This window comes from Candoia aspera, chromosome 14 (assembly GCF_035149785.1).
Source record: "Candoia aspera isolate rCanAsp1 chromosome 14, rCanAsp1.hap2, whole genome shotgun sequence".
Taxonomy (NCBI): domain Eukaryota; kingdom Metazoa; phylum Chordata; class Lepidosauria; order Squamata; family Boidae; genus Candoia; species Candoia aspera.
Genome location: NC_086166.1, coordinates 3,135,853 through 3,149,889, shown reverse-complemented (window position 1 = coordinate 3,149,889; position 14,037 = coordinate 3,135,853). Strand labels below are relative to the sequence as shown.

Below are 14,037 nucleotides of genomic sequence, written 5' to 3'. Positions count from 1 at the left end.
GACGGGTAAGTTGGTCCAGATCGCAGAAAGGTGGCTTGTCGTAGCGGGGTTCTTCAGCACGAGGCGCGCCCGCTTCTCTCGCGCCGCTGGACACCCGGACTCGGGAAAGGGCGTGTCCGCTCAGGCAGCGCGCTAAGGGCTCCTCCGCACCAGGCTGCTTCCACGATCAGCCGGTGCGCGAGCGACGGTGGTTGTTGGCGCTGCCCCAGCCTGGGCACGGCCCAGCCTAACCCCCTGCGCCGGGCTCGCACGCCGGGCGAAGTCAGTCGAGCGCGGTCCGCTCGCTGGAGAGCGCTGCGCGGACCGGGGCTCGTCGGTCGCCCGTGGGCTTCGGTGGCGCACGCGACAGGGGCTGGCTGGGGGGCGCCTGGCAATTTGGCCCCGCCACGTGCAGCCCCCCCCCGCTGCCGCCCCCCCGCGGGAATTTCCCGGGACTTCGGCAAACTCCCGCCCCGGACTCGCCGAGTCCGCGCGCCGCCCGGGCGGGCGGAGGAAGGGGCCGCCGGCCGCGCGGAGAAGCGGCATCCCCTCCGCCCCCCGGGCCCGCGCCGCTGCGCCGCGAAGGAGGAGGGCGGCGGAGGGGCGCCCGGCTCCGCGCGGGGCCGTCCCGCGGCAGGGGCGCGGCGGGCAGCACGTGCTCGCCGGGCCGCCCGCAGGCGCCTCCCAGGCCCGCCCCGCCCCGCCGGCCCCCTGGCCGCCGAGGCAGAGGAGGGGCGCTCCCGGCGCCTCACATGACCCAGGCGGGCGATGGACGGGGACGGGCCCGCAGCGAGCCCGGGAGCAGCCGCGGGTAAGCAGCCTCCCCGGCGCGCGCGGGGCGCCGGCCCCCCTCCGCGCTCCGAGGCGGCGTCGCCTCCCGCCAGCGCCGGGCAGCCCCCGTCGGACCCGCCCCGCCGGCTGCGGACGATGGGCAGGGGCGTCCGCAGCCCGGGCGCCCGGGCGGGTGGCTGGAGCGCTTGGACAGCTCCCGGCGCGCCTCCGCCTCCCGGGTCTTCCTCCGCCTGGAGGTCCGCGGCGCTGCCGCCGGAGGGAGGGCACCGCTTCGGCCGGTCCTCGGCTCGGGGCCGCGCGGGGGGCTTTGCAAGCGGCGGGGCATCAGCCCCGAAAGGCGGCCCGGGGATCCGTTGGGATGGGATCAAGGGAAAGCGGGGGGGGGGGATCTGGCTGGTGGGGAGGATGGGAGGTGTAGTCCCAGCGTGGCTGGAGGACTGCAAGGGAGGAAAAACCCTGCAGCCCTTCTAGCGGAAAGTTTGGAGAGAAGCTCTGGTTCTCTTGTTTTTTCCTTTTTTCCTTTTAACGGAGGGTGTGAGCGTTTAGAGCAGTCTTTCTCAAACTTGGCACCTTGAAGACCGAGGACTTCAACCCTCAGAATTCCCCAGCCAGCATGCCTTAAGAGGTGTGGGCTGGGGAATTCTAGGAGCTGAAATCCCCCCTGCCAAGTTTGGGAAACACTGATTTAGAGGTTGGGCTGAAGTGACTTGCCCTACCAAGGTTAGCAGGATCTGCTTGCAGATTTATGTGAGGTTATCATTATTATTACTATTACTATTATTATGGCTATATAAATGCTGCTGACTTCTTCACATGGTGGATTTGTTGTCACACTAAGCTGGCTTTGAGGACCATGAGCTGCACATAGCACAACCCATTGTGGCTTCATGTGCTTTTGTGGGGCTCCATCTATGTCAGGGTAGCCTTCATGGCCTGGAAACTATGGTTTGCAGCTTGCCATGCTGCCTTGGCCCAGCCGAACGTGCTTTTCCCCCAGTAAACTGACGTTAATCCAAGCATGGCTTGGTATGTGTGAATCCAACACAACTGTTGGCTTGCTTGCCTATTAGCTGCCTGGTTATCATTTTGTGGCTTCTGGATGTTTCTCTGGCTGGAAAGCCTGGATTTTATTTTGTATTATGCGGATTGGTTCACTTACTTGATCATCTTTTTCTACGTAAGCTGGTGCACCGTCAGCTCTGAGCATATTACCCAGTGTCCCCTGCACTGTCTGGATTGATTTAGTTTGGAAGAATTCAGCTTTCTAGGCAGGAACTGAATGAGATCGGTGCTTTTAAAGGAAATAAAAAGATGCCCACAACCCACTCGGTAATTATGCACTTTCTCATTTTTAATATGAGAAAGTCTATGATGCCTTGTGTTTTCTCTGCAATGAATGCAATCTGCTCCCATTTTCTAGAAAGCTTCCTTTGCTGTCTCTGATCTTTTTCGGGCTGACAAACATCAGACTACAGCAGTTCCTTAGTAATACTAGGATTTGGGTGTACTGTATGTACTTATCTGTAGCATTTTTACTCTTCTCTTTAGCCAAAAAAGAAGGGTATACCTGCTCTGGGATTTTAGAGCCCGAAAGTGAGGGCACGCAAGGAAAAACAGGTAGGGTCGGAGAAGGAAAAAAGCAAGCTCAAGGTGTGAGGCTGTCACTGATGCTTCTCCAGGATCAATCCAGTGATGGTGCTCCTGTCCATCTTTCCTTCCTGCATGACCCTTTACCCAGTTCAGGCTGTATTACAGGAGTGTGTCTCTCTCTCTGGTGTTGACTGTCATTGCTTCAGGCTGGTATCAACACCTTGGTGGCCTTTATTTGTTTTCTTCCATTCTTTTCTTTGGGGAGCTTAAAGCCTCAGGGGTGCCTTTGTGATCTTGCTCTAGCATTGCCATTATTTCAGCTTGTGAGAGCTTGGAACAGATTCTGCTCAGCGTAAAGAACTGCTTTGCTGGTTCAGACAACTGTCCGTTACAAGTGGGATTCTGATCAGCAAATGCCTGGGAAGCCCCCAGATGCAGCAGGTGCAGCCTGGGTATTTCCTGGGCCTGGATGCTGCATTAATTGTTTTTCTAAGAGCAATTGACACACCACTCCTTTCCATCGGTATTGCAAATTCTGGCCATTCATTTCCTTTTTTTACCCTTCTCTAAAGGCTGTGGATGTTGCCATCCTTTATTATCCATGCTAATCAGTCTTGAGCAGATTACAGGTAGTCCTCACTTAACAACCATTCGTTTAGTGATGGTTCAGACTTACGACGATGCTGGGCTGACAGACTTATGACCTGTCCTCACACTTACAACCATCGCAGTGTCACATGGTCACATGATTTCCATTTTCGACCTTCCCAGCTGGCTTTTGGCAAACAAAATCAATGGAGAACCGTGTGGTTTGCTTAATGACCATGTGGTTCACTTAACGCCCATGGTGATTCGCCTAATGACTGCCGCAAAAAAGGTCATAAAATTGGGTTGGATTCACTTACTGACCACTTCACTTAGCAACTGAAATGCCAGTCCCAATTGTGGTCATTAAGTGAGGACTAGCTGTAACGAGCAAGTGGGTGCTTCCTGACTGAGCAGGATTTGAACTCTACTCTTTCAAGTCCTAATCCTCAGGGAGACCAACCGGTAGTCCTTTCCAGATGTTCTAGTTGCCACCTCTCACAGGCTCCAGGTTGTAAGCTCAGTAGCTTATGGAAGTTGCTGTTCCAAACATCTGGAGGTGCTTATGTAACTCGACACTAACGACCAGGCCATGTGGTTTTGGATAATATTTTTTTTATATATTTTTACGATCTTTCTTAAGGCTCCTTTGCAGCATTTGGAATGGATCTGTGCAAAAACTTGGAGACACGAAGGGAACTAAGTCAAAGAAATGAATATCAGAACTTGCTTAAAAGCCACACGATTCATCCGTGGCCGGCTTGGCGTTGAAGGAAGGTCCTCTTGTGTCTTGAATCCCACACGGTCTATTAAAAAAGTGGCTTGGCCAAACTGAAAAATTCGGGCAACCCAGCTGTTTCTCATTATTGAAAGTTTTTTTGGGAGGGATCCTTTTTTTTTTCCTGAGCCAGAGAATTGCAGAAGTACATTGGGCCGTGTCGCTTTCTGAAACAATTTAGTTCCATTTTCTGATGAATTCTAGAAAAGTTAAGAGTGTTGGGGGATTTCCTAAAAGGGGGGGGGAACCCCTAAACCTTGCATGGTAAGAAGCTGTTCATGGGGAATTCCATAGCTTCCCTGGAGCTGTTTGCTTTTACTTCTAAACTTCTTCCTTTTTTCTCCCTGCAAACTGGATTAAAAACAAACAATAATAATGCAGCAGCGAGCAAGCTACGCTGATTTGATTTGAAGGCGATCTCTGTGTTGAAGTTACGGCCTTTTGCTGATGCGTTACATTCCGTTCTGTCTATTGTTTTCTTTTTCTCTCTCTTTCTCCCTAGGATAGGTGAGAAGTGAAGAAAATTATTCTGCTGTTCATGGTGTTTTGGGCTATACAGTGGCAGGGAAACATCTGGCTTTGCTGAAGGGAAATCTGCCCCCCCCCCCGGTTCTCTGGGAAACCAAATTCCCCTCTGCTTTGCAAGGTCTGGGCTTGAGATAGACAGGAACGATGAATCCGTGATCCCCCCCACTTCCCCCCCAGTGGGATTTGCCCTGTTTCTTCCTGGAGAAGAATTTCCTCTCTGGGATGGGACCTTGGACTTTTGGCAGTTGCTGAGTGCAATTTCTGTTTTCTGCTTTGCCTCTGACGGAGCACGTCTTGCAACTCACGCGCTGGCCCAAATGGATGCTGATAGACCTGTCACATGGCATCGCAGCCTTAAAGGAATGTTTTGGCTTTCAGACCTTTTTGACTGCACAAGTTGTCAGAAAGGTGGAATGTTGCCCAACGAGAACTGTGTGGGTGATTTTAACTCCCTGCGTTGATTAAAACAAGCTCCCCCTTACCACCTTGGGGGTGAAGATAGTACAGCCTACGGCCATGCAGTTGTGGCTCTGTGTGATGTATAGCCGTCCCCACTTGGGGTGGTGCATTTGAATGCCGTCCCATCTAAAAGGGCTTGGGTTAGAAATGACTCAACTATTGTACCCATGGTTGAGATTGCCCAATGCGGTAAGTCAAGATTAGTTGGGTTAACAATGAAGACTGATGAAGACCAGGATCATGTAGAACAGTGTTTCTCAAACTTGGCCACTTTAAGAGGTTTGGACTTCAACTCCCAGGATTCCCCAGCCTTCCCCACAATTCCCCAGAATTCAGCCTTCCCCAGAATTCCTCAACTCTGGGAGTTGAAGTCCACACATCTTAAAGTGGCCAAGGTTGAGACACCCTGGTGTAGAGGGTTAAGCCATAACCCCGTTTGCAAGGCTGTGGCACAACTTGCTAAGCCCAATGAAGCGAACCCATAATTGACTTAGCATGTGGCGCAAATCCAGTCTGGGTGCCTCCCATAGAGGCCAACAGCTAAGGCCTCACGCCTTGTGTTCTGCCGGCTGAGGCTTCGGGTGGGCCATCCCCCGTGGCGTGTCATGGTGTGGCGATGCCCGGAGGCTGCTTTGAAGTTAACTGGGTGACACAGAAGGGCCTTGTAGCCTTATCTTTTTTTAACCTTAGGAGGAATTAAGGAAATCTTTGTGTCATTAAGCGCAGCCCAGCTCACGGTCCCTCAATAGGGTCGCTGTCAAGAAAGTCCGAGTGGAAAAAATGGGAGGGCTCAGCTCTTTAGAACTTCTTTAGAAAGAAGTGACAATTAGTCATCCAATTCAGCAGGGTTTTTGCAACTTTTGAAAAACGTCGTGGGAGGCAGCCCTTGGTCATACCAGTGGCCTGATGCCCTTCTCCACCCCCACCTCCTTGGCGGCTCCTCGCTGCTCATTGTCCGCCAGATGATAAATCTGCGTTTGAGCAGCGTTGGTCATGCTTGGTATGAACTCCCAGGCTGTGATCGATCATTCTTCGGTGGAATTATTTCCCCAAGTATCAGCTGAGCGTGCCCCTTTTTTAAGTTCACTTGGCAGGGGGGCCGTGGCATCAACACGCAAGACTCCCCCGATACCTTTTCCTTGGAGTCGTTCGATGAACAAAATATTGACGTGGTTTCATTCATCTGTCGATGAACAATCTGAAACTTCACGAAGGGGCCAATGAGCTGGCAAGTCTGGGGACCCCTGCTTTAACCAATCAATTAAGCATTTATCAAAATCTCAGTAAAGCCGGAAGTATAAAAGATCGATTTAAGAAGTGAAAAGTATTATTTACATTCCAAAGAAAAAGTCAGTTTGGTTTCAGTTGTGAAGTGTTTTCTCTCTCTCTCTCTCTCTCACAAAGTGGATATTCTTGGTGCCAACTGAATTGTAGAACTGCCTGAGACATCTCAACAATCCAGTTCCTTTTTCAATCATGTGTTTTCATTTTACTGGTTTTGTTTTTAATTGGCAATGGCTGGAATTCTTTACTCGTCTTTTCAAGTATTGTTTGAAAGAGGCTATTTAATTGCTGTAATCCTGCCCCAAGCATGTTTGTACTGGAAGGCTAGTGAGAAGTGCAAACTAATCTTGAGGGGTGGGTTTAGAAGAAGTGAGAGGATAGCTTGGTTAGATTAGCATCCAGCTAGGTTTATTCACTGCTGTTACCAATGGTTTGTTTACCCATGATTTGTGGAGTAAACCATAATTGGCTGGGTTCATACAACCTTCACATGTGAACCCCGGTGGTTGAGTTCGCACAACAGATTCAGCCAAAACCAAACAGTGTTATGATTCAGTGTGATGGGCGAACCCTAACCCTTGAATTATTCAATAACCGCCCAGAGTCCCCCTCTTGGGGGGAGATGGGCGGTAATAGAAATGTGAATAATAAATAAATAAAATAAATATCCCCCAACCTAGACCCTTTGGATCCATAGGGAGTGCAACTCCCAGTGAGCACATCTGGAGAGCCTCAGCTTGGAAAAGGCTGTTGCAGAGAAAATAATAGCCGTGGGAAGCAGATTGCCATGAGCTGATGGATCTATCGTTCGCCCAACACCCCGGGGTCCCGAAATTTTGTGAATGGACACCTTTGGCAGATAGGAAGTATGGAAGGTGTTTTTTCTCCTGACGGCATTTAAATAATAATTTATTTCCTTCCATGGTTTATTGTGATCAGGATCCAAGAATGCCAGCTGCAGGCTTTGCTCCATGTTCATCTTAGCAGGAGCCAGCTAGACAGGAATTACGGGCCTCTTGGCTGGCTCCCTCTGTTGATTTTTGGCACCTGGCCGAGAAGAGCAACTGCTTCTGGAAAGGTGTGGGATTTAAGATGTTTCTGGGTAGTTTAGGGAGGTAGGTGATGATTCTTCACTGTAGGTGTGTCTGCTTGGGAGGGGCAGTTTTCAGATTGGGTGGCAAAAAGGCTGCGCACCAGGAAGGTCTCTTCCCACCTCCCTGTTCACGGGCATTTTATTTCTTTGGGATGCCTCTTTCTCCTCTAGACTTGGGGAAGCCTCTGATCAGTGACCTGACGGAGACGGAAGAACCTCGGATGCAGACACCCCCGGGAAGCCCGCTGGTCCTTCCTCATACCTTGCAGGAGCTCTTGAGCAAAGACACGGTTCAGGTGCAGCTGATCCCGGAGAAAAAGGGGCTCTTTCTGAAGCACGTGGAATATGAAGTCTCGAGCAAGGTAATCCCGGGTTGGTCATGAGGAATCAGCTCAGTTCCTTTGCTCGATTGAGAAACTTGGTTGATTCTCCAGATGAGTTTGGTTGAGCAGCGAAAGGGCTTTGTTTGCAGAAAGCAATAAGAATAAAGCAATCTCTCTTGGCTTTAAACTGAAGCTTGCATGGTTGCAACAGACTGTGCCTTGGAACAGCGTTCCCTCCCCAGAGGAGAGCACACCTGTATTTTGCGGTTGTTCATTAATGCCACATTTAGCTTTGGATGCAAAATGTACACCACGTCATGCTCATCAGCCTTGACATTTTAGAAATCTTAGTTAAGGTGGATGCCAACTTTTTTTCTTTCTTTTTCTTTAAAGGGTTAAGTTAACCCTTGACTGGAGCTGTTCTCAAATAATACCATTACGTTTTACGTTTTATAATAATACAGTAAAACAAACTATAGGGAAAAGAAGAAGGGACACCTTTTCTACTGTGATGCCTCCTCCGTCACTTTGCATACGTCAGCTCAAGGCAGAACCCGTATTTTTCTGTACAATTCTCACACATTTCTGTATTTAATCAGTTAATTTCCTTGTGTGCATGGAAGAAGGGGGCAGGATGGATAAAAATGGTCTCCCCCCCAAAAAAAAAAACATTGAAAAGGTGTTTGCAATATTGTTTTACTGATTTGCTTGACTGAGACGCCGCCGAACTCTTTGTGGCTTGAGGTGCTCACAGACACCTGTGTGCCACGCAGTGGTTCCAACAATTGTGCTGTGATTGTCAAAGTGACTGTGAGCATTTATCCCTACTCACCAGGAGTCCAGCCTCACTTGACGGCACGTAACTCTCTTCAGTATTAACTAGCTTAATCTGGAGGCAACTGTGTGGGTCCGATAACTGATTTCACCATTGAGTCATTGCATCTGTTACATGGGCTGAGTTTAAATACAATTGTTCCTTGAATATTTATCACCTGCCTGCCATATGCAGTAGAAGCATTTCATTTTCACCTGATTTTCAAATCCATCTCAGTCTGGTTCCCAACCTAGCAGCATCTGGGATCTTTTCAACTTTATTTATTTATTTATTTATTTACATCAGTTTAAAAATACCCAATTCCCAACAACTCTGAGTGCTTTAAAAGCCAGATAAAAGAACAAAGAGGTGTGCATTCAGAAAAAAGCAAAACAAAACCCTATACTGCTCAAAACCGAAATCTTAAAGGGTCTCGACGCCATCCTACCCCAAGGCCTGAGAGAATAACCAGGTTTTCCTTGCTTTCCAGAACGTCATCAGGGTGGGAGCTATGCAGATCTCTGGGGGGAAACCATCCCAGTGGGCAGGTGCCGCGATAGGGAGGCCCACTTCTGGGGTCCCACAAAGTGACATGGTTTGATTGAGGGGACTTGAAATGCACCCACTCTGCCAGATCTTAGCAGGCGAGCAGATGGGATACGTGGCCGCCTCCTGCCTCTTATTTCTCACCATCCTGAAAAATTTTCCCAGGCCTTCACTTTCGCCAGACTAGGTGCGTGGCCTTCTGTGGTCCTGATGGGGTTTTACAAAAATATTCCCCAATGTCAACATAGACATCCTTGTGGGGATGGCTCAGTGGGGTCATTGGTTCTTCCTTTGCTGTTTCTCCAGGGAATCTCTGATGACTTTTTAATCTACTCTGTCCTGGAGAAGTCAAGAAAGCTTGTGATTTCTATCTGTCCCTTTTCTTGTCCAGTCATTATTTGGATATATCCTCCTAGGTTGATATATAAAGACCAGTTTTGGTCTTCTATATATACTCTTTCACTCATATTTGCAAAAGTGTACTTCGTTTCTTTTCAGCCTTACATATTTCCATTCTGACCTGCTTTACAGGCATCTGATTGGCCTTATGGCTGTAATAAATAATACAGCTTTGACTGGATTGGATCTTTACTGATGGAAATAAATTGCTTGGGTCTCTGGAAGGATCAGGCCTTACTATGGGCATTTAAAGTTTGGGGTATTGCTTTTCTGGCCCTAGCCCTACCTTGAAATTGCTCTTATGCCCATATTTAATCCTAAAAGTCAAATGTCTGCTGGCTGTAGGAAAGACCTCATCGAGGCATAATCTGTACATCTTAAACGTTTTTTCTTAAATAACCTGCAAGTAAAATACATATCCAATCTGAGATGCCAAGATTGCCAACTGGGGTTGCCAGATTGAAGAAAGAGGAAATAATAATTCCAGTTGTAAACATAGCTTTCAGGTGATATATAAAGCCGTATCAATTTAAGCAATTTAAACCATTGGTAAGTACTTGCCTTGATTTAATTCTATCCATTTCTCTTGCTGATAAAAATCTCGATTTAACCCATGGATTTAAATTGTCCTGAAATAAATGATTCTTCCCTGAAAAGGGTTTGCTTCTCTTCTTCCGCACTTGCTGTTGGCAGTTTTTATTAGCATTTTTATTTCAGCGTGATTCAAGCTCCAGTGAATGAGGGCGGGGGAAACTTCCAGTCCGTTGCATCATTTAGGTTTTAGAAAGGATTTATCGCTGCGATATGTGGCAGTAATGGTTAGTTTACATAGGTTGTGAAAGGAGACTTGGCGGATTCTTTGATGCTCAAGCCAAGGGTGAATTAATAGGCTCTTTCTCACTGAGTCCTTCGGCTAGCTGGCCATCGCTTGAAATGAGCTCTATTTATTTATTTAATCAATGTATATTATTTATTTAATCAATGTATATTATTTATTTAATCAATGTAGATCGCCAAACATCTCAACAAGTGACTCTGGGCAGTGAACAATGTTAAAAGGAAAAATAAGAATAACGACAGTAACAACTCTGGCAATTAAAATACATAGCAGCCGAGAGAAATACAGTAATCGTTAATCATTAACACAACCAGGAGAGGGGTCCTTTCGCACACTTGGGGCTCCAGGCCCAGGCCCAAAAGCAGGTCTTCAGGGCCTTGCAAAAGGCCAGCAGGGTTGGGGCCAACCTCATTTCCAGAGGGAGAACGTTCCATAGGGCGGGTGCTACAGCAGAAAAGGCTTATCTTCTGGGCCCCACCTGCCAGCATTCCTTAGCCAATGGGACCTGGAACATGCCCATCCTGGCAGAGTGGATAGCCTGGGTAGAAAAACCCAGACTGGGTAGAAACAACCGGAATCCCATACGTAACCTGGTCCCAAGCCATGAGATGCTGGGCTAGATGGCACCTAGATCTTCAGCAGCCTCTGTTTCGGTTCCAAGGGGCAAAGGGCTACAGCATCTCTATTGAGGAAACTCTGAATGGGTTCCTTCATTCTCCCTACAGCGTTTTAAATGCTCCGTTTACCGGCGGTATAACGACTTTGTGGTCTTCCATGAGACTCTCCTTCAGAAGTTCCCCTATCGCATGGTCCCGGCCCTGCCTCCCAAAAGAATGTTAGGAGGTAAGCTTGGAAGGGATGAGATGAGAGGTGATTGAGCTCAAGGATAACCACTGGATTTCAACCTTCCCCGAGCTGGTCTTTCCAAATGGGTTGGGACTATGTCTGTCAGGGATCTTGGTCAACTAATCAGGGTTCCTAGTCAATATTCCCAATTCTGCTGGGAATAGCAGCCCCAGCCCCTCTAGAGGGTGCCATGTTGGCCATTGCTTATGGCTGGAATCGGTAGAATAAGTGGGGCTCCCTTTGGGGTAATGTAAAGCTCTCAGGAGGGTTTTGAAGGTTGAGGTTCCTCAACCTGGCCCTTTTCCCATCCTCCAGCTGACCGAGAATTCATCGAGACCAGACGCCGTGCGTTGAAGCGCTTTGTCAATCTGGTGGCGCGACACCCTCCTTTTTCAGAAGATGTGCTTCTGAAGCTCTTCCTCTCTTTCAGCGGGTCGGTAAGTGTGCCTGAGAAGTGCAACTTGGGTAGCTGAGTATGTTGTGGAGATCGGCGCTTGCCAGCTTGTCTTGTGCTGAGCTGCCAGCTGCCTCTTCCTAGTTAGCTATCTACCATAGCATTGTCCACAGCAGGATTTCCTAACCTGGGCTACAGGATGTTGAGGACGCTAGTAATTTCTCTGGCTGCTTGGTTGCCGGTATATCCAATAAAGGAGATAACCAGGTTTGTGGTGCTTAACCTTGCTTTAAGTAGCCTCTGATTTCACCAAGTGTCCTCCCAACAGCAATTAACTAGATGATAGAGACTGATTCAATCCAGGATCAGCTAGATATTTCCAGATATTGGGCAGTCAGTTCTGTGATTGACCGCCCAATATCTGCTATCCCAGAGTGCTATTGCTCCTACGTGTTGAACAAAGCATCAGCCAAGAATGATACACAATGTGGGTGTGGTGCTTTTAGGTGTTTTTGGAGGCGGGGAGCAGTGTTTTGGGTGGTGGCCTCTCCCAAAGATGGATGGTTGGTTGAGGGGGGGATCTCTGAGAGGTTGAAAGCTACTGTGAGCCAAGCCCTGGTCCTTGTTAGCCCCCTGAGGTAGTCCAGTCAAGAAACACAATCAGGAGGACTAGCTCTGTCTTTATTGTAAGTTTACATTAACAATCTTGCAAGTCTGAAAGTACCAATCGAAGCAAATATTTGTAGCCCGGGGTTGAACTGTGGAGTCCTCGGTGCTCTCTGAGCCTGGTTGTTTCCTTGCAGACGTTTCCTTGCCAGACTGGGCAACCTCATCAGTGCGAAGAGGGAGTGGGCCTTGCTCTCTGTTTATATACCGTGGCTTGCCCTGCTTGGGTTGGTAGAGCGGGGTGTTCTCTCCTTGGGAGTTCTTTGATTGGGCTGTTGTTTGCAGTCTGAAAGTATTTTCTCCCCGCCTTTACTTTTCTTCTGCAGAAAACTAGGGAGGGCCCCTTCTGAAATGCTTCCCACGCCCCTTTTCCTTCAGTGGGCCGAGAAACCTTTTCCGTGTGTTACACACACAAGCTCCCAGGTTCGGCTTATGGTCAGTCACTCACAGACTCGCAGACTGTTGAGGCACGCAGATCTTGTCAGCCTCCCTGGCTTTCCACCTGGGTTTTCCTGGGAGGTGCGGCTTGAGCAGACAAGACACACAGCCCTGGTCAACAGCTGGGAAGTAATTAGGGACACGCGCAAATAACTTTCAACCAGACACGGAGGCACAACCAGTTCTTTGAAATACACGGAGACCCAGTGAATTTAAAGGAACAGCAAAACTTTACTGGTTGCAAGATACATTTGCTCTTTCTCACACGCACACATACACTCATCCACACTTACCCACGTCCAACTAAGCTGCCAGGCACTAGCTAGAGGGACGGAAGCCACCAAGTCTGGATCCAAAGACGACTCGAGGAGTGGGCAGGCTTTGGGACCCCTTTTATCCCCAAAAGTCCTTGCTTTGTTGATTCACAAGTTTGGTAGCTGTAGATGGGATGGGGGGGCGGTTCTCCATGTGCTCAGGCTCAGCTTCCTTTGTCTGGTTCAGGTGACATTTTTCCTTTGTTTCCTTAACGACTTGCTTCCTTCTTACCTACCTCCCCGAAGGGATCTTTTAGACTAGTTTCCTGGCTTTTGTCCTCTCTGCATAGGTGTCTGCTCCATCTTTAGGTAATGGCGGCTTCAGCCTAGTCTCACACGTGACGGATGTCTAGTCTGCAGCTCTTCCTCCTGTCTCCCAGGGTCATTCCCACATACTATTACAGTCGCAGAGGTGATTCCTTACCCATTTTAGATGCCTGGGCAGGATTAAGGATCCTGTAAGAAAAAACAATACAGGAGGAGTGCTCTGTCTTTCCAGATGCCAATTTCGTAACTTCCAGTAACAGTCCAGAGGTGGCCTTTGAGTCAAAGGGTGAGCGATTAGCTCCCGTACAGAGGCAGCCAAATGTTGAGTCCTTGCGTTGACCAAAGCAAAAGCCCAGGAGATAGCTGTCGCTAAACACCACCGGTTGTGGGAATTTCCCCCAGTTCCTTTCTGCACTATTTCTCTTGCCATTGTTGTTTTTCCAGGATGTGCAGAACAAGCTGAGGGAGCTGGTCCAGGGTGTGGGGGACGAATTCATGACCTGCAAGTTAGCAACTCAAGCAAAGGTATTGTATGTAGACCAATAACAACATTCTTACTCACCATCTTGAATTTTATATTTTATATTTTTGCACTTATCAATGTGTATTTGCATGTATGCTGTATGCATACTGTTTTATTTTAACAATATGTTATTTCTCTATGTTTAACTGTTGTAAACTGCCCAGAGTCATGGTTACGAGATGGGCAGGAAAGATATATAACAAGCAAACGAATGTAGACCCCCTCCTGTTTCAGAAATGGACCTGGTGTGGCTTGGGCAGAACGCTTCTTTTGGTGACAGAAAGACCCAGGGGCTCATTTCTGTTCACTTGTGGTGCTTGAGTTGCACTGACCCGGATGGGCTGGGGAGGACTGTACCAGCTGTGGCCAACTTCTCCTTGGTATGGAGCTGTGCTGGCTATGTAGGGCTGTTCCAGCTAGATGGAAGCTGACTGTACTGTAGTCATCCCCAATCTGGTGCCCCCGCCCAAGGGTTGCAACTGCAACCATGTGGAGGACTATACCATCTGTGGTAGTGGTCTTCTTGAGCTGTGTAACCTGGTGCCCGCCGGAAGTGCTTGGGTTGCAACCCCCAGCATCCC

The 14,037-nt window shown here is 48.8% G+C and overlaps 1 protein-coding gene across 3 annotated transcripts in view; it reads left to right on the top strand.

The window, feature by feature from the left end:
• Positions 1-712: 712 nt before the first annotated feature.
• The window catches only part of SNX8 (sorting nexin 8), a 24,412-nt gene continuing 11,087 nt past the window's right edge, over positions 713-14,037 (top strand). The window contains exons 1-5 of one of the 3 annotated variants that reach the window (XM_063315225.1): positions 713-790; positions 7,260-7,450; positions 10,734-10,851; positions 11,170-11,291; positions 13,378-13,458. In XM_063315225.1, coding sequence (XP_063171295.1) covers positions 748-790; positions 7,260-7,450; positions 10,734-10,851; positions 11,170-11,291; positions 13,378-13,458 — 555 coding nt within the window. In that variant the 5' untranslated portion in view covers positions 713-747. Of the gene's footprint in view, positions 791-6,907; positions 7,451-10,733; positions 10,852-11,169; positions 11,292-13,377; positions 13,459-14,037 lie in introns of those variants that run through there. The other 2 variants (XM_063315226.1, XM_063315224.1) reach the window with 2 other exon arrangements.